At 37.4% G+C, this 20,252-nt stretch overlaps 1 protein-coding gene across 2 annotated transcripts in view; it reads right to left on the bottom strand.

Moving 5' to 3' along the window:
* MLIP (muscular LMNA interacting protein) overlaps nucleotides 1–20,252 on the bottom strand; it is a 251,536-nt gene that overhangs the window by 122,024 nt on the left and 109,260 nt on the right. For both annotated transcript variants that reach the window (XM_025382596.1, XM_025382597.1), the window contains exon 4: nucleotides 9,465–11,036. In XM_025382596.1, the coding sequence (XP_025238381.1) occupies nucleotides 9,465–11,036 (1,572 nt within the window). The remainder of the gene's footprint in view (nucleotides 1–9,464; nucleotides 11,037–20,252) is intronic.

The raw sequence follows: 20,252 nt of genomic DNA, 5'->3' as shown, positions 1-20,252 counted from the left end.
GGTCAAATGACTTGTCCAAGATCACGCAGCCCATAAAGAGCCTGCCTGTGTCCAATATACATGCTTTCTCTATAATATTTTCTTCCAAAGAATACATAAGCATACATGTAATGCAGAATAAAATATACCATCTCACTCTATGATGTCTTCATGAACAGTTAATTGTAATTATAGTTGCAAACATAATAGTATCTAGCAATCACTATGAGCCAGGTACCATTCTAAAAGCTTCATGTGAATTAACTCACTCAATTATCACAACAAAGCTATTAGGTAGATACTATACTATCCCCATTTTATATATGGAAACTGAGGTACAGAAATGTTAAATAACTAATTGAAGGTCACCAGCTAGTACATGTAAGTCATGGCTGGAATTTGGACACAGGCACTCTAGCCCAACAACTATGCACATATCTACAAATGCCTTTGCCTCTCATTTCAGGATGTGCAATCATTTACAGTGCTTGTTCTCCTATCCTCAACTTCCCTAAAGAATATAGCTGGGAAAGCCTGTACAGAGACATATCTTGTTATTGCACACAAAATGTCACAGAATCTTACAATAAGAAGTGATATTGAAGGTGATTTGGTTCAACCCCCTCATCTGACACATGAATCTCTGTTCTGTTTAGTAGCCAAATGAACACTTGCTTGCTTCCCAAGGCAGCACATTCAGGTCTAATTGTTAGAATTAGTACAAAATTCTCCCCTACATTGAGCCAAAATATGCTTCCTACTAATTTATCTCATTGGTCCTATTTCCCCCCTCTTGAAATCATGGCTCATGCCAAGACCTCTCTTCTACATAATTATATTTCTTCCTTCACCAACTCCCTGATACTCAAGTGAAGAATTCCACTACCCTCATTGCTCTCCTCTGATAATATTCCTTAAAATTATAAAAAGTGTTTAACTAGATGTGTTTTTAGCACATAGTAAAATATAATCATCACTTCCATGATATTGACAATAAACTCAATTAATGTAATGAAGATAATAATTGGGATCATCTCCTTAGGTTTTGTGGAGAGTTTTAAAATATGCAAGAAAGGACGTTGGAGTTATTTCATATTGTTGGATCACACTGAGTAGGCTATCACCTAAATTCCTAATCCTTTCATCTTTTTTCAAAACATTTGCCGTTAACTCCATCCTATATTTATGCTTATTTATACTTTTTTAGACCCAAAAATAGGGCTTTAGGCATTATCTTTACCAAGTTTTATCTGATTAGATTGGGTTTGTCATTGTAAGCAATGAAGATAAGAATTTTTGGATTATTTCATGAAACATTTTGTTAGGTGTGTCATTTTTATCTTCACTCAAATCATATACTAAGGACTAGGAGCTCCTGCCACTGGGTTCTTTCAACTTGGTGGACATTAACTGATCCTGTAAATCTGTTTATGGATGTTCAACTAACATATTTATTCAAGAAATTTTTTCTCTTTCTTTTTCTTTTTTTTGGAGGGGGCGGTGGTGAGTGGGGAGACAGAGTCTTTCTCTGTTGCCTAGGCTGGAGAGCCATGGTGCGATCATGACTCACTACAGCCTCTACCTCCTGAGCTCAAGTAATTCTTCCACCTCAGCCTCCAGAGTGTCTGGTAGGAAAGGCATGTGGCACCATACCCAGCTAATTTTTTCTTTAATTTTTTTGTAGACATGGTTTCTTACCATGGTGTCCAGCTTTGCCTTGAATTCTTAGGTTTAAGCCATCCTCCTGCCTCAGCCTCCCAAAGTGCTGGGATTACAGGCATGAGCCACCATGCCTGGCCAAGAAATATTTATTGAGTACCTACTACATGACATGCACTACTCCTCTAAGACATACGTACCCTTTCCTTTTCAGTCTAAAATTCCCATGTGTTGCCAAAAAAGACATGTTTTGAGTCCACTCTTTCCTCTGGGTTCTCTTAACAATATATACTCAATCTAAATATGAATTTTTTATTCTAATTTGGAACACATTTCCTCTTAAGCATTTCAAGGCTTCCAGGTGCTAAACCAAATTCATTCATTTTCCTTTTTGGCTTAAAATTATTAATCATTCTAATGTGGAATTACAGGGTTAGAGTAAACATTAGCTAATCATAGGAGGTAAAAATGACGGGCCTAAACCTAAATCTGGCAAACGATGCAATAATACCTATTGGTTCTCTCCAATTTCTAATCTATGCTTTCAGTTAACATTCAATAAATATTTCTTAAATATCTTCTGCATGGTGCAGGTCAACGTTTAGGTTTGGAAAACAAAATGGCATTTTATTACTTATGTTTACCAGAGCTAATCCTGTTTATAAGCAATGCTAGTTGCTAGCTGCAACATAAATGCTGGGTTAGAAGGTAAGGATAGCAAGAACACATTCTGCCCCTTCAGAAAATATTTTCCACCAAAGTCATATATCCTGTTGCTGATGCCTAAAATTCCACCACAGGCTCTAGTAATAAAGATCCATGAGGTCTCAAAGTGAACTGTTAGTTGCCTTGAGGATCAGGGGTTTGGACTCACAGTTACACTTTAAGTGCAGTAAATCAGGGGCCCCTAACCCCTAGATTCAATTGTCACAACAAAGTACCTGTTAGGAATTGGACCAAACAGCAAGAAGTGAACAGCAGGCAAGTATGTATGGCCATCTAAGCTCTGCCTCCTACCAGATCAGCAGCAGCATTAGATTCTCATAGGAATGCGAACCCTATTGTGAACTGCGCAGGCAAAGGATCTAGGTTTCATGTCCCTTATAAGAATCTAATGCCTGATGATCTGAGATGGAACAGTTTCATCCCAAAACCATCCCCAACCCCCTAATCCATGGAAAAACTGTCTTCCATGAAACTGGTCCCTGGTGCCAAAAAGGTTGGGGACCGGTGCAGTAAATGAAAGAAGCGTGGATTATATAAACAATAGGATGAGGAAACCATGGTGAAGAGCCTCACTACCATCATGTCCAACTTCTTCCAGAAGCATTCCTGGGCAGATATGAGAGTATCACTCTACATGTACACTTTCTGCTCCTCAGTGATCATGTCTGTCTTACCTGAGTCAGAATCTCCTTGACATCAGTCCTGAGATGAAAGCTCAACCAATCCCTAATCCAATTCATAGGAGATTGCCCAGACACTTCCTTATATCTGGATTACTGGCAGAGCACAATCTATAATGATCCTGATAATGGAAAAGCTAGAGGTAGAGGATATAACTGTCAAAAACTGCCTGGCAAAGCAGATAGGCAAGGTAGCAATTGAGAAAACTTCCCAGAACAAGTCCCTTCCCAGGACCAATCTGCATCCCTCATTTATTTTTTTGTTTCTCTAACACCTTAAATGCATAATTTTATTTCATTTTATTATAATATTTTGCCATCCCTATCTGCCTGCTAGAACTTTTAGGGGAGAGATTTTATATTATTTGTCCTTTTATTTTCAACACCTAATACAAACCTGGCAGAGAAGAGATGTTCAGCAAATATTTGTTGACTTGAAATATCTAATTGAAAATTACAATAAGATTCAAAGACATGAAAAAACACAAATCCTTAGTGCTTTGTCTATGGTTCAAGTCCTAGACAAGCCTTGCTAATTAAAGACCCTCTTCCACCACTCCAAGCATGCTCTGAGAACATTTCTAATACAGATTTTTGAAGTCATTTTTCTTCATGATGTGAACCTGTAACATTTGCTGCATTATCTTGATTCCTGTTTTTTTCCTTTGACAGTCTCTTGAGTTAAACTGCACCCTCCCCTCAATTAAAATGCAAATGTCCATCAGTGACAGACTGGACTAAGAAAATGTGGCACATATACACCATGGAATACTACGCAGCCATAAAAAAGGATGAGTTTGTGTCCTTTGTAGGGACATGGATGCAGCTGGAAACCATCATTCTTAGCAAACTATCACAAGAACAGAAAACCAAACACCGCATGTTCTCACTCATAGGTGGGAACTGAACAATTAGATCACTTGGACTCGGGAAGGGGAACATCACACACCGGGGCCTATCATGGGGAGGGGGGAGTGGGGAGGGATTGCATTGGGAGTTATACCTGATGTAAATGACGAGTTGATGGGTGCTGACGAGTTGATGGGTGCAGCACACCAACATGGCACAAGTATACATATGTAACAAACCTGCACGTTATGCACATGTACCCTAGAACTTAAAGTATAATAATAAAAAATAATTTTAAAAAATAAAAATAAAATAAAATAAAATGCAAATCCTGGCCGGCACGGTGGTTCATGCCTATAATTTCAACAGTTTGAGGGGCAGAGGCAGGCGGATCATCTGAGGTCAGGAATTCAAGACCAGCCTGGCCAACATGGTGAAACCCCATCTCTACTAAAAATACAAAAATTAGTCAGGCATGGTGGCAGGTGCCTGTAATCCCAGCTACTCAGGAGGCTGAGGCAGGAGAATCAATTGAACCTGGGAGACAGAGGTTGCAGTGAGCCGAGATTGCACCATTGTACTCTAGTCTGGACTCCAAGAGTGAAACTCTGCCAAAAAAAAAAAAAAAAAAAAAATCCAAATCCCCCCAGGGAGTGCGGGGTTGGAGAGGAAGACAAGCTTTTGTCAATCATTGAACACCTGAGTGTGAACCATTACTAGGATCAATTCAGAGAGGCTAGCTGGAGAGAAGCACAGGAGTGGCACACAGAACTGCTCAGTATAGAGGCCCAGTAACAGATAGCATAGCTGAAAGAAGCCTGAGAAGTCAAGGATTCCCAAGAACTTTGTGAAGGAAGTGGAGTAAATGACAGTGAGATAAAAAGAGAAAAACAAAATAAGAAGGCACATAAGTCTAGTTTCAGCTGATTTTTTTTTTCATTTCACATAGTGGCTCTGATGTTTGGTGAATGTTTGTTACTCTACCTACAAAACATGATGGAAATCTTATCGTCACCTCCACTGCTATAACTTGAGCATAGCCACCATCATCACTCACCTAGATTGTAGCAATAGACTTCTAAGTTCTCCCAACTTAAACTTTCACCCTCTCATGGTCTATTCTTATTTAGCAGTGAGATAGTTAAGACTGTCACTTATCTATTTGAAACCCTCCAAAGACTTCCTGTCTCACTTAAAGTAAAAATCAAAGACTAAAGAGTGGTCCACAAGACTCTCCTACAGGATCCGACTCCCACCTACATCTCCCTCTGACAACCTCAACAACCTGTTCCTCACTGCTAGCCCAGAATATGTTCTTTGTACCTGTCAAGCACTCTCTGGCCTCAGAGCATTTTCCTCGCTATACTCTCTTAAGGAGTATCACCTCCTTGGATATTACCTTCTCAAAGAAACCTATCCCAATACCCCAACGTAACTTGTGACACCATCCCTTCTCTATTTCCCTTGAGAATCAGGGCTATCCATTTCTCCATGACACATATGACCTTCTGACACACACGATAATTTACTTATTTGGAGGGGTTATGGTTGATTGTTTCCACCAAAGAATATAAAGTGTCTTTGAACAGGCATCATTGCATATTTTATTTGTTGCAATATCCTCACAGCTTTGAAAAGCACACCTTTTAGGTCATCAATACATATTTATTGAATGAGTGATTTGCTTGAACCCAGATTAACTATTTTAGCTCATGCAGACACATTCCATATTGCTCATTTTCCAAATTACATGTGGTTCTGCAGAAATGGAGAAAGTCACATACAGACTGCTGCCACTAAGTTTTCAGTGTGATGTATTTAGGAATGTTTTGATGTCTTAAAGGAAGGAGACTTTTGTGAATAAAACACCAGTTATAAAGTTTTATGAAATATAAAATAGCTCTCATCTTGATCCCTAAATAAGCTATGTGTCCAAATAGCTTTAAGTCCAGGGCAGGCCCATCAATGGAGACTCTTTATAATTGGAACTAATCTTCAGACTATCTTCAGTAAGTGGCAGACTCTATGAGGCTTTGATATAATGCTTATCCCAATTTCCACATGGAGCACCATAATAATTCACTAGGATAAAAATTTAAATTACTTCATAAATGAGGGCAAAACAGACTGGGGACCCAGACACAACTCTGGGTGAATTTTGTAATATCCAGTCTTTTCCAAGGGAAAAAAAAAGTCTCAGGCAATATAGATGTTGATCAAAAAGTAGGCCAGGCATGGTGGCTCACACCTGTAATCTCAGCACTTGGGGATGCCAAGGCAGGTGGATCACTTGTGGTCAAAAGTTCAAGACCAGCTTGGCCAACATGGTAAAACCCTGTCTCTACTAAAAATATAAAAATTAGCCAGATGCAATGGCGCACACCTGTAATTCCTGCTACTTGGGAGGCTGAGGCAGGAGAATCACTTGAACCCAGGAGGCAGAGGTTGCAGTGAGCCAAGACCACACCACTACACTACAGCCTGAGCAACAAACACAGTGGGACCTGTCTCAAAAAAAAAAAAAAAAAAAAAAAGGCAGGTTGAGCAGCATTCAGACCCATCCTGTCTAAAGCAATGATTATAATGTGAAATAGTATTTTAAACTACATCCGAATTTAACATATCACAGCGATTATATCACACAAATGCAAGCAGATTCAGAACCTTAAGGTTTTATCTATGAAAAAGAAATATCAAACACACTTTATATCTGAATTTAGCTCAGCAGACTATGGTCGATCCATTTTATTTTAATATCAAAGGACAGTAGGGCCCAGACTTCAAACTAATATCCTTCAAGCATTCATGTTTTAATTAGATGCCATCTGTATTCTATGATTCCTATTATTTCAGAATCTGGGAGTGAGTAAAGCTGACCTAAATCTAAAGTTCTTTGATTTCAAAAAGAGCCCTGTGCTCAGCTTAGCACCACACTGGAAGGAGCAAGACAAGAAACAACCCATGAAAGCATATAAATTCTTCGACATCACACAGCTTTTGTCTATTTCTTTCTATCATTCTATAAAATAATGTTACCAATTTAAACACTAGTCAAACATCAAAAGAGATCGGGGTAAGACTTATCTATTCCACATCCATTTTAATACGTTTTTTATACTCAAGATACTATTTCTGAAAATAATAGATTGCAATAAAAAAAGTAGGCCGACTTTCTGATTTTTACCTAAAGAGATAATATAGCAAGATGCAAGGAGGAAATAAACATGAAAAAGAATAGCACTGTCTCATAGTCCATTCTATTCTATTTTTGCAGAAGTTATTATAAATTTTACCCATGATAAGAAGCTTTATTTTTCTGTTCAAAGAAATCGATTGATATTTTTACTGGTAGTTAAATTATAATCATTCTTCTTATTTTCCTGTTCATCAAATTTACCTTGCATTTCTTTGAATTTTCTTTACTTGGAAATGTTTTACAAAGTAAAAAGCAAATGCTGAAAATTTTTCAATGTTGGGTGCAAGAAGAAAGCCCAAAAACAATAGGTCTTCAGTAAACAGGCCTTTAATGTATCAAAAGCTCTTTGGGGCTCACCCTCTTCCAACTCTCTGACTATATGCAAAACAGGAGAAAGCATAAAGTGCAATGAAACACACACAGAAATGCTTTGAAAAAGTTTTTAGAGTAAAATCACTTTTCACAAAACAAAAAGAATAAGTATATGGCAGCATGGTTTAAAAAATGATAGTTAATGCACTCAGGAAACAGTAACGGTTAGATTATCAGTTCGTTTTAAATACTCTACAAATATATTTTATAATCACATATACGTATTTAAAATATAATAAACAGGTTAATTTACCTCAAATAAGTAGGATTTTCAATTTAGAATCACAGAAAAAGTTAAATTGTATCCATCTCATTTGCTTTGAATGTTTAAAATGCAAGGACTTAATCTCTAATACATTTTGTAAATGAACCCAAAATTATATAAATTGGGAATTCTGGTTATAATTCCTTAATAATGATTTTCTTCATGAGAATTATAAAGTCAGGCTAAATCGCTAACATGAGTTATTTCTTTGTAGCAATAAATCGTGGTAAAAAAGAACATGGCTTCAAGAATCAACAGACTTAATATTATATAAATGTCAGCTCCGTAACAGACCCATGACCTGGACAATTATTCACTGAACTTCAGTTTCTTGGCGTACAAAATAGGGAAAATAGTATTATCAACTTCATATAGTTATAAAACTTAACTGATGTAATCCATTTTAATTAATTTTTCAACTATTTTATATACTAGCATAGTTCCTGACTCACAGAAAGCATTTGATATTGCTGCTATTATTACTATCAGATTATAAGGCCAATCGTCTTATGTCTCCACACACAGCCTTCTGGGATCATCTTCTGTATATTTGGTCAGGTTGTTTTCCATTTCTGAAATGCCAACTTCTTTCCTCTTCATTAAGTTAAATCCTAAATATTTCCGACAGGCCTGACATTTTTTATAACTTCCCTTACTAACCATATTCCATCACATTACTCCTGTTATATTGAACTCAGTTGATGATTATTTATAATCTGACTTACACATTTAATTTTGCCTTATATTGGTTTTCTAGCTGTATTATAGATTTAATAACTGTATATAGCCTCTCCAAATTGTGTATGTTTTTTCTACTGATTAAAATTGAATTGTTCTAAGACAAAAAAAAAAAAAAAAAATCTCTTACTTCCCTTTAAAAGAAACCACACACACTCCAAAGAAAGCTAGTGTAGTGGTACACACATAGTAGGTATTTAATGCATGCTTTTGACTTGAATTGTATTGTGACATCATTTACAAGATAATGAGTGTCACTTTATCCCTTCAACATGACATTCATCATCTGTAAAGTGATAGTGAAACACACTCTCCATGGTATTTCAAAGCTCTAAAACTACATTATTTCAATGTACTGAGCTGAAAATCACCACCCCTTCTTATGCAGGCACTTTAATTGTTTTATTTTATTGATATAACAGCTATCAAATTCTGGGTGTGGGTGATCCACAATCTGAATTACTTGAGAATAGTTGGGAAGCCAGCATGCCTTAGCGTAGAGTTGCCTTCTGCTAGGAGAATGGGCTTGAATATGTCACAGGCCTGGATCTAAGATAATATTCCATTTTATATTAATCCTGTCTACTATTCCATCAATACAGGATATTTGGATGGATGCTAGGGTCCCTGTTAATAAATCATCGGAAACATATCATAGTCCTGAATCTCAACTATTTTCTTTTAATTCTGTCATTAGGGCCAATGGTATAACTCATATTATGCCTGAGGAAAAATAATACTCTTGGAGTCATAGATATAAGACATTAGGCAGAGAAAGAGGATTTTCAAAATCAAATAATTTGACTGAAACACATAATTCTATACAGATTATAATTCATTTACACATTCAAATATAACAAGTCCTGGTACCCTCTTGCACTTTTTCTTCCTTCTTGTAGAGGCACAATTAATACTATAATTATTGATTTCTGCCTTGGGGGGAAAAAAGATTCTTCCCTGTTTCAAAATAAGCATGCACCATGCAACATGCAAAAAATACCTTTGATTTCTTATTTTCTGGGCCTGTTGACATGGACAATGCACAAGGTGAAATCAGCTCCTCTGTTCTTGTTAGAGATATGGGAAGTGATGGGGTTGAAACAGGTGACCTGTGGTTGGGGGTGCTGCTTTCAGATTTCCCAAGTCTTGAAGGCAGGGTACCACTGCCACAATGTGGATGCAGAGCTGAGGGACTGAGCTGGGGCACCAGGGTGGGCAGATTGGCACGAGGGAGAGAGGAGGACCTCAAGTTGGGAAGAGAGGCAGAGCTAGTACTGGAGATAGGGAGTGAAGGAAGAGCTGAAGGATTCAGCTCCTGGCCAGATAGTTGGGATGATGCTCTTTTAGATCTGTTTATCAGGCTTGAAAGAGCTGGGGAAGGATGGAAACATTTCTCTGAAGAAGAGAACGTAGCTCTTTGATTAATAGGAGGAGATAGAGAAGACAATGCAGAGGAGGCTAATGTAGAAGGGTAGGTGTGAATGTTTCTGGGGTTTTCTGGACCCCTGAGGTCACCATCCTGTTTACTCTTCAAAGAGGAAAGAGAAGAGCTTGGTGGAACAGGAGGAAGACCCACAGAAGTGGATGCACTGGTTTGTAGCAGGGAAAGCATGGTATTGTTCTTCAAAGTAGGTGATGGTGTTCTCTCTACATTCGTGGAAGCAAGGCTGCTACTAGCCTGTTTTGTAGGAGAGAGGGAGGGCGCCTGAGAACGTGGGGTAGACTTGGTGAAAACAGGCAGGTGAAAAGATTGCTGGGTCAACTCAGAAACCTGGCATTCCCCTTGATCTGGAGACCCGGCTCTCAGGGAACAACTTGAGAGAGATTTTTTAGGCGTGGGTGGGGTGTGCTTTGTTTTTTGATCAAGTGTGAGCGAGGAAGAGGCCGGGGAGTTGAGAGAGAAGGTGGGACAGGATGCAGGGGAAAAGGGTCTTTGGTGGGAAGGGTTTGACTTGAGAATGGCAGTGAGAAGGGCAAGCCGGGAAGGCACCGGGGATTTTACCCCTGACTTTGAAAGATTTCCACTAGATGACATTTGGCTGCAGATGGTGGAAGAAGAGCCGTGGAAAGAGGAGGTAAATGGTTTGGGGCTCGGAGACAGTGAATGCGTGACAATGCGGACTGGTATGTACAAGGCTGAATTCGACTTCAGAGAAGCACTGGAGGACGATGGAGGAGAAGAGGTTCTCGGACTTTCTCCGCGACTAAGGACATGCGAGGTTAAACTTGTCTTCTTGAGAACTTCAGAGGTCAGTCCAGGCTTTGGATCTGCCGCAGTTGAACTGGGTAAGTTAGAACCTGATAGTTGAGTGGAATGGGGAAACAGTAACGTTGAGGAGGTGCCCTTCGATGCAGAAAAGGGTGTAGAGTGAGCGGTAGTTTGAAAATACGTAGCTGATTCTTCCACCACGGCCCCACCGACATCCAGCCTCCTAGTGTGGAACTCCTCTAGGACAGAGGCTCCCTCGAGGTTAACTGGGTCGGGTGGTGCGTTCGGATTAGTTGGAGAAACAAAGGAGAAAGCAGGTGGTTTACAGGCAAGCTGCTCAGAGGTAGTGGAAGAAGAAGTTAACTAGAGGAAAGAGAAATAGACAGATTGAAATAGGACATTATTTCTGAAACGATCAAAATATTCTTGTCACTTGTGCGATTATGCAAACAATTTACACAAAAGGAGGCAACTTAAACCTCCATAAAAATGAAGGAAATTCTGTTTTGCTAATGAGGCCTTGCTTTGAATTTGAAATAAGATACAAATAAGCTGTGAAGTATTACATCCTATACCTCATTTATCCCACAGAATGAAATCAATATAAAATTATATTGCATAGTTGGAAGATAATTCGTCGACATCATCTAAAATAGTTATCTTAATTTTGAATTGTGTGATTTGGAAAGATTTAAATCACCATCAGTATAAATTGCAAATTTCACTTTGGAAAACTATTTTCTTCTATTGTAAGAATATAACGCATGATATTATAATAACGACTACAAGCCTTAAAAAAATTTTAACACACTTCAAGGGTTTAAAATTCTAAGAGTTTCTACTACTTAACTCCTACATGCTGTGAACTTGGAAAAGTGCCTAGAATTCAAAAGATGAAACACCCAATATCAACACAGAATGATAAATTGAGGGAGTGAAAGCAAAGTCCAAATTAGACAGGAAGTTTTAGCTTATTTTTCCTAATTATTTGCCAGAATGAATATTTACCATGAGCACACAATGAATATTTAACAAATGATTTGGGTTATGCTAGAAGAAATAGGCTCTCTTGTATCAAAAGAAGCCAGAACACTTTACAAATATACTCCACTTGAAACAAGGAAACCCACCAATCCAAATAAAGAGGAAATAAAGAAACCAAATAAAGAGGAAATAAAGAACAATTCATCATTTTACAAGAGAAGCTAGGGAGAGCCTGTGAAACAACTGGATGTAGGTAGCCTTGTGCCATTTTAAAAATCATCTAGTACTTTAAGATAAGTACTGAAGTTACAAATACTTTGAACACCTTTTAAACAGAGGTTTCCCTTAAAAGTCATTGATTTGATTATGTCAGTATATAAAATAAATATAAACATGCATGTCTAATAAAGATTTTAGGGAATATCAATCATTTAAAATATCAATAAATATTAAGATTTACATATAGATGTTGCATTAAGCACATAGCAGGAACATGTACATAAATATAACAATCAAACTTAGCAAAATCTTTACAAATAAAGTAAAAGATATTTATTGATTTTGCTTATAACATTTTCAGATTTCCATCAGACCTAATGCAGAGGTTTTCATGTCATATCGTTTTAATCTCTAAAAAATTTAAAACTGGCAAATTTAAACAACTCATCCCAAACTTCCAAGTTTCTAAGTAAACATACCCAAAATAGTCCTTTCTTTTATACATAAATTTATATGTATCTTTGCAACATGGAAGAATACAAACATTTCTTGCTACATAAATAATACCTGAATATTTTAGCATAACCCAGAATATGAGAAAATCAGATAGAATTGAAAGTCAAGCAGAATTGAATCAAATGGAGGAAGAAAACTTAGCAATTCACTCTTGTAAGTTTTACTTAGAAACAACTCTGCTTAGCCAATGTTTATGTAACTGATTCATGTGGTTAGAGATATATTTAAATCCAAACACTGCTAGCTGGGCAGCTGAATGTTTCTGTCACTACAAGCATGACAATGTCTTATCTGGAGTTATGCAATCATTTGTAGTTAAATATGTAATTAATGTTTAAGAAATTGTTCTCTTAGGGTAAATAGTATATTCAGATTTTTTTTTAACCACAAATGAAAAGTGTTCTCTAATTGCTTCCTATGATTGATCTCTCCTATTGAAAAGAATATAGAAACATTTCTAGACTGTGTAGTGTGTCTTTGCATGTTATACTATGCCTAGAATAGCTGTTTGGTAAAGAATTCTGTAAATTAATAATGGCAGTCACAAAACTCTCATTACCTTTTCAGTTCTGCTGTTTCCAAATAACTTTAATGTATATGACAAACTCAATTATTTACCCTGATTATTCACCAAATTATCACTATGCTAAGACCATAGAGCTGTAATCGTTAGGGTCTCATTCAGAGGAAAAGATTAACCTTTCCAACTTCCTCAAAACTATGGCTTCTAATGACCAAACATTCTACTACATTAATTAATATTTTACCCAATATAAGTATTTCAGAATTTTATTATACTTTCTAACATATTTAAAACATTGATTTTTGAGGAACTTCTAAGAGAAAGACTCTGAAAAGTCTAAAGATGTTTACTATGTTTATATTAATCTGCACATAATTTTTATTATATTTTCTTACTTAATATATTAATAAGTATATGCAACATACTCATTTCTAACTTGCAAATATACCACGATATTATCCTAATTTGTACTAATGTAAAAATGTGACACCATATTTTCTAAAATTCTCAGGAGTGAAGGATTCATTTTTTAATAAAAAGATTGATTTTTTTGAGTTCCCTAATTAATAAATTTTTAAAAAGAGGAAGTAAAGGCATGAAAATATGTATGCAGAAAGAAAAAATGGGCACCTGTCAAATTCTCAGTCAGTAGCTCAGAATTAGTCCTTCATTTTACCTCTTCCTGTAAATCCCTTTATTAGTGATCCCAAATTTCCCTATTGGCATCTATTTAATACAAATTATTTCCATCTCTTCTTCCTCTACCATTCATAACGCTCTATGTTGTTCTCAAGGTTTGTTACTGATACTCTAACTCCTTCTCCCTCAAGGCTGTTCTAGGTCTTCTTTACCATTTATTTCTTACCTCATCTTTATTGATTTCTTTGCTTTAAACACCTCTCTAGACCTACCAAGGACCATGTTTTCCAATCCCCAGAATTATGCTGGTTCCTTGAGCCCCCCTTGACATACACTCTCTCAAAAGTCATTTTCAAAACTCTCTTCTCCTAGAAAGGCTATCTGGAACTCTGGAAAACATTCACAACAATCTCACTAACAGAAGATGCAATGTGCTCCTATCATTAGGTAAGTAGATGATCCTAATCATAAATTCACCCTCAGATCCTATATAATAGAGACCATCAATTATTTTAACAACCAATCTCTATTGTAGAACTGCCTTGTATTTTTACTGCCTGTAAATCTAAAATAAACTGCTCCTGTGTATATTCAGTTTTCCCTGAAGTTTCTATGATATTTCAAAGCATTTGAATAAAAACTGAAGTGACTGATCTGCTACCTAGTATCCTGAATACTTTCTGAGATTCTGACAGCACCAGATGTGGATCACATATAGCTGTGCTCTTCCTCCTGAATCTGTACAGCTACATGAGGCAGAAACCCCAGATTCTCCCTTGTCGTCACATACCAATCGTCATATTATGGCAGCTTGGCCTCCTAAACTTACCTATTATTGATTTGTCCTCTTCTCTCTGATGAATGCTTGTAATGCTACAGGGCACATTCTCAGCCTTTCTTACCTGAACACATTAAATAATCTTTCCTGGTGTTCTTACTTCTAGTTCACCCTATTTAACCCATCACCAGATTGAATTTTAAAATCTGATCACCTATGCTCAAGACCTCATCATTGTTTTCTTTGTGTCTACCATGAACTAAAGATATTTCCTTCATGACAAAGCCCCTCTCTTGCTATCCAGTCTCATGCCCCTCATCCCCTATTTTTTAAGTTTCAGTAATACTTTGTTCAATCTCAACCTTCTTGCCAGCATTGCCAGCATTCTAGCTATTGTGGTTTCTTGCCAATCCTCTCTTGCCAATCAACTTGGCAAACCTTTATTCTTAGACCAATCCCAGCAACTGCCATTATGTTTCTAGACCTAGTCTACTAGAAGTTGCTATAAGAAAAAGAAAATTGATACCAGTTGTTAATTGGCAGGACCACGGCACCTGTTTTTCAAACTGCATCCGTACAAGGGCAGCAGCCCCAGCCGAGTGGGTCTGGTTTCCCCTGTACTGAATTTCCCTGCAGAAGGGGAGGCTTTCTCAATTCACATATGGGCTGGGTGAGTCACTGTAGATTGGTTAAAGCACGGGTTCAATGTCTGTAGTCTCATCCCGGCCCTGCACCTCTCCATTTTTTGGTTAGTTGATTTGTGTTTTCTTTTTTGTTGTTATTGTTTGGACCTTGGCTTCCTCTACTGTTCTGATGAACAGTTTTCCAAAAACAACGTTCTCCACAAACCTTAACCTACTGTTTCTCCCATTATGCTCAACAGATGGCCTAGATTTCTTTACTCCAAGGAAAACTGAGATTACCAGGAAAGCGAATTTTGGTTGTATCACCTTCATTCCCTTTCCCTCATTCTAAGGAAAGATGAATGAAAAACCTTTCGCTTTTTAAAAGGTGAATTCTCCTTGTGTACTCTGAATCACAGCAGCTCTTGCCCCCTTAGAAATCTTATTTCATCAGTTATTCCTCATATCCTATGTACTTATCCTTTTTAATTTTTTCCTAGCTCCCTGATCCTAACATAGATATAAAACAGAAATTCTCTCAATCTTTTAAAAACCATGATAATAAATATCATTGTGGTGAATAGTAAAAGTACCCACAATTCTCTGTTCTTTTCCATTCATTCCATCATAAACACAAAGTCTTTCATTACACCTTTTAATCTGGATAGCCAAATGACTTGTTTTGGCCCATACAATATTATCAAATGTAATACAAGAAGCAGTATCTTGAAAAACACTTGTGCATTGAGGCTTACTGGTTTGTTGAGTGCAGAACATTGCCATAATATGAATGAGCTCAGGCTAGTTTACTGGAAGATATAAGACCACATCTCAGCAGACAACTACTCAGCCACCAGACAGCTAACAAGCCACCAGCTAACCCCACAGCCAATCACTGACATGGGTAGGTCACAGCAAAGATTAACTGAATCTAGCCCATATCTGCAGAACCACCTAGCTGAAAACAGCCCAAATGATTGACCAAGAAATTTTTGATCTAAATAAAATATTGTGTTTTAAAATGCTAAATGTTGGCATGGTTTGTTAAGCAATGAAAGCTAACTGACAAAAACAAATATATACATACATATCCGAAGCTCTTTCTAGATCTTATATTTCCCATAATTACAGGCCTATGTTGTTTTCTTCTCAGTCAAGTCTGTACAATATAATCACTGCCTTGAGTTTCTTATTTCTTGTAGTCAATACACCCAAAATGACTACCCAGAGTCCCAGCCTTGTAGAATTCCTTCCTTTTAAGTGTGGGTGGAAATGGTTACTTGCTTCTAACTGATAGAATATGACAGAGGTGAAGGAATTTTTCAAATGTAACAAAGGTCCCTAATCAGGTGACTTGTTAATTAAAAGGGAGGTTTATCCTGCATGAGTGTGACCCAATCAAGTGAGCTCTTTAAAAATAAAAATAAAAATAAAAAAAGGTCTTTGGAATTAGAGACTCAAAGCAGCAGAGATACTTTTTCTCTGTTGCTGGCTTTAAGAGGCAAGCTGCCATGAATTCCACAGCCTCAAGGAAATAAATTCTGCCAACCTGACTGACACCTTGATTTCAACCTGGTGAGAGACCCTGAGCAAAGAACATGGCTCAGCCATATCCAGACATCCGAGCTACAGAAACCAGGAGAAATAGGCAAATTTGTGAAGTCACTACATTTGTGGTAAGCTGTTATACAACAGAAAACTAATACACTTCCCACTAACTTCTTAACAGATTCCTCCTCCACCCTTACATGGAAAACTGTTATCACTACCATCTACAATGGTTTATTTTTCCTAAACCCAACAGGCACTTGAATCGCTTACCTTTCCTGATTTCTTTTCAAAGTGTGACTCTTCTAATCTCTCCCTCCTTTTCAGAACTTTTATCTACGGCCTCTTTTTCATTACTCTTTCCTAGTATATTTCCTGTCTTTTGATGAGTCCTTTTCATATTCCTTCTCATCTTCCACCCTGTTCTTATGTGCTAGTACTTCGTTCTCTATTACCTTTCTGGAATGCCAAAAATGTATTCATCCTTCAAGTTTCAGCAACACTGCCTCTGTGAACCCTTTCTGATGGTCCAGACTGACTTAGGCATCCTCCCCATAGGCTTCCCACTGTTTTCTGAGCATGCAACCTTTTGTTGTCATTATTTCCAGGCACATACACTTTTTAAATTCCTTAAAGGCAGATCATATGTCTATGTACCTCTAGTGTCTAGTGCCTAGCCTACTACCTTCATACAGGAATAAAAGATAACTAAAATGTCTAGTAGATCAAGGAACAGAAGGATGCAGAAGCAGAAACATAGTTTCTCCTTGAAGAGGGTCTGATCCCCTCCCTCAGCAATTGCCCCCTTTTATTCTGCTCTAGACTCTGGGCAGTGAGGATGGGCAGGTGTAGGAAGAACACTGCCTCTGACCTCTGATTCAGTCATTACCTCCCCAGCCAAGTTCTGACATCAACAAGTCTTAAGTTTTGACATCAACAAGTCAGAAGACTCTCTTCTTAAAAGCCTACATCATCTTTCTGCTGGAATTGTCAAAGCGACTTGATTTTCCAGATATGTTCTTCCTTTGCACCTAGTTAACGGTACAAATTAATCCACCCAGAGGAAATAACAAGCCACCATTCAGGGACTATAGGGATTCTGCCAGCATCAGAGCAGAGCCTGGAGCTTCTCACTGATTCATAAAAATTCTCCTAAGTGCATCTAGTTTCATTCACCATGAAAGGTAACAAGATAAAAGGAGGGAATCATATACTCACCCTAAGCAAGAAAAGAAATGGAGAGGTAGCAGTGGGAAGATCACTGGAGAAAAGTTGTTAAAAAAAAATAAAATCACTTGGTCAGGGATTTGTCCAATGCCTAAAAGAATGTAGGGTCTCTAAATTTTTAATCCTACCCAACTGCTCAAAACAATTATATAACCAAGAAGGCCCATGTAGAATCTGAATTACTACTGAGTCACCTCTCACCTATTCATGCAAGGTCAGGCCCCGGGTGGCTCTGTTCTGCATGCAAAGAGCCATCCAGCTGATGGCCTTGAACACTTTACCTCCCAGCTTCTTAATATAAACGTGCCATGTTTCAGCAAGTACTTTGGCATTCCAAGCTAGTCCTCCAGCAGTTGGCTGAATCCAACATGAACGTTTAACCTCCCAGCTTCTTTCAAGGTTTTCAACCCCTAAATCTCTGGGGTCAGAAGCTATAGATTATTTGCTTCAGTAAGAGGAACAGCACTAACTCTAAGGCAGGAGTCCTAGGTGCTCTTCCATACTCTATTATCATTTTCTTTCAGCTTTGAATGCTCACTAAGAGGGTTTATGTAATATCTATTCTCTATTTAATAAACACAAGATCATGTGAAAAGGAGGATCATTTATTCATTTATTCATTCATTCATCAGACACTTTTTAAGCACCCACAGTATTCCAGTCATTGTATTAGGTGATGGGAAGCAGAAGTGAGAAAAATATTTTTTGTCAAGTTCAAGGGGTTCAGGAATCTAGCGGGGTAAGAGAGACACATGAAGGCTATTATAATACAGTATACTGGTATGAATAGGGTATTTCATTATAAAGTTGAGACCTGGGGGTATATGGAGGGTTTCTATGTCTAATGCCCCATCCAAATAACTTACTGTAATCCCTTTTCTATGAATCCATGAAATCTAATTATTTAATAAACACATGTGCTAATGTCCAAATTCCTCAGAATTTCATGTCAGGACCTCCATTATTTAGCCCCAGTCAGTTCTTTTAGTCTTATTTTTATGTTCCATGCTCCTCTCCCCAGTTCTTACTTCTGAGCTACATTTGAAAAAGGTGTGAAACTCTCCTTCTCCATGTTCGTTACTTTGTGCCCCAAAAAAACATGCTGCCATCTCAGACCTCTTAGATACAGTAACCCATTTATTGAGAGCCTACCACTGGCCAGGAACTATTCTAGGCACTTTGCATGGATTATCTCATTTAATCTTCACAAGTCAGGTTGATATATTATCAACTCATTTTACAAATGAGAAAACTGAGGTTTATGATTTCAAGTGACTCACCCAGAGGAACATAGCCAGTAAATTGCCCATCTCATTTTGGTTTTCCCACATCACCGCTCCAATGCATGACCTCCCTTTCCTTACCTCCCATCCATTTCTCAACCCGATTTCTGTCCCCATAATCTCATTCACACTGTTCCCACCAAGGTCACCAAATGACCTCCTAATTTCAAGATTTAATGAACTCAGGGGTCCTACTTTATTTTACCTTGTTTTATATTCCATTATAGACTCCTCTTTTTGGAAAGTCCCATTAGCTCCCACTGCATAAAACCACTCTCTCAGACTTCTTTGGTTCACCTCTTAGATAGAAAAAGACACCTAGGTTTCTCATTGGCTCTCTTTTTTCATGGCTGCTTTTATAGTTTCCTGTCTCCTGGCTTGAATCTTGTCTTCTTACTTTTACCTTCTTTCCCTGAGTAAATTCCCATCACTTTAACTTATGTGGCAAATATCTCCAGTCTTCCTTCTCTCTCCTGTGTCTAGGATTCATACTTTCACCTTCTTTCTAGATATCATCACACAGTGCCACCAAGGCATCTCAGACTCCACATCAGATGTCTAATCTCTTCCCATCCCCTCCCAAGACCTGTTATGCATTCTTCAACTAATGATGCCAACATTCATCCAATTTCCTAGGTAATAAACTTCATTCATGCTTAATTTTTCCCATATATTGTCAATGAACAAGTTCAGCTAATTCTACCTCATAAGGCTCTCTGTTTATTCCGACACTCACTATCTTAGCTCTAAACTTTATGATACATCTTTCAGATGAATCACTGTGTTTTATGTGTATTCACCTCTCCTTTAACTCTAATATTACCCCTAGAAAATTCTTAGACTTTTACATGAACATTAAAGTCCCTTTTTATCTGAATTTTATTTAAGAGGATTTTGATTCAACAGCTTATTTTATATAACGTGTTTACTTTTGACATGCTTTAAAATTATTGAGTGATTTTTTTAACAAAAGATACTTTTACTTAAACATGCCACTTCAAAGGAAGCACTTGGGGAGTTTATCATTCAACCCAATATTTATATTGACTATGTCCAAGATAATATGCTAACCACTGTAGGGGACAAAATGTTGAATAAAACTGAATTTAACATGGGCTTTACCTGTAAAAACTCTACAAGCTGTTAGGGGGTATAAGACATGTATCTAAATAGCTATAGTACAGCCTATGATAATTGTAAAATAGGTACCAAAAAAAAAAAAAAACTATCAGAATTACG

Source organism: Theropithecus gelada, chromosome 4 (assembly GCF_003255815.1).
Source record: "Theropithecus gelada isolate Dixy chromosome 4, Tgel_1.0, whole genome shotgun sequence".
Taxonomy (NCBI): Eukaryota; Metazoa; Chordata; class Mammalia; order Primates; family Cercopithecidae; genus Theropithecus; species Theropithecus gelada.
This window is presented reverse-complemented; position numbering and strand designations above follow the sequence as displayed.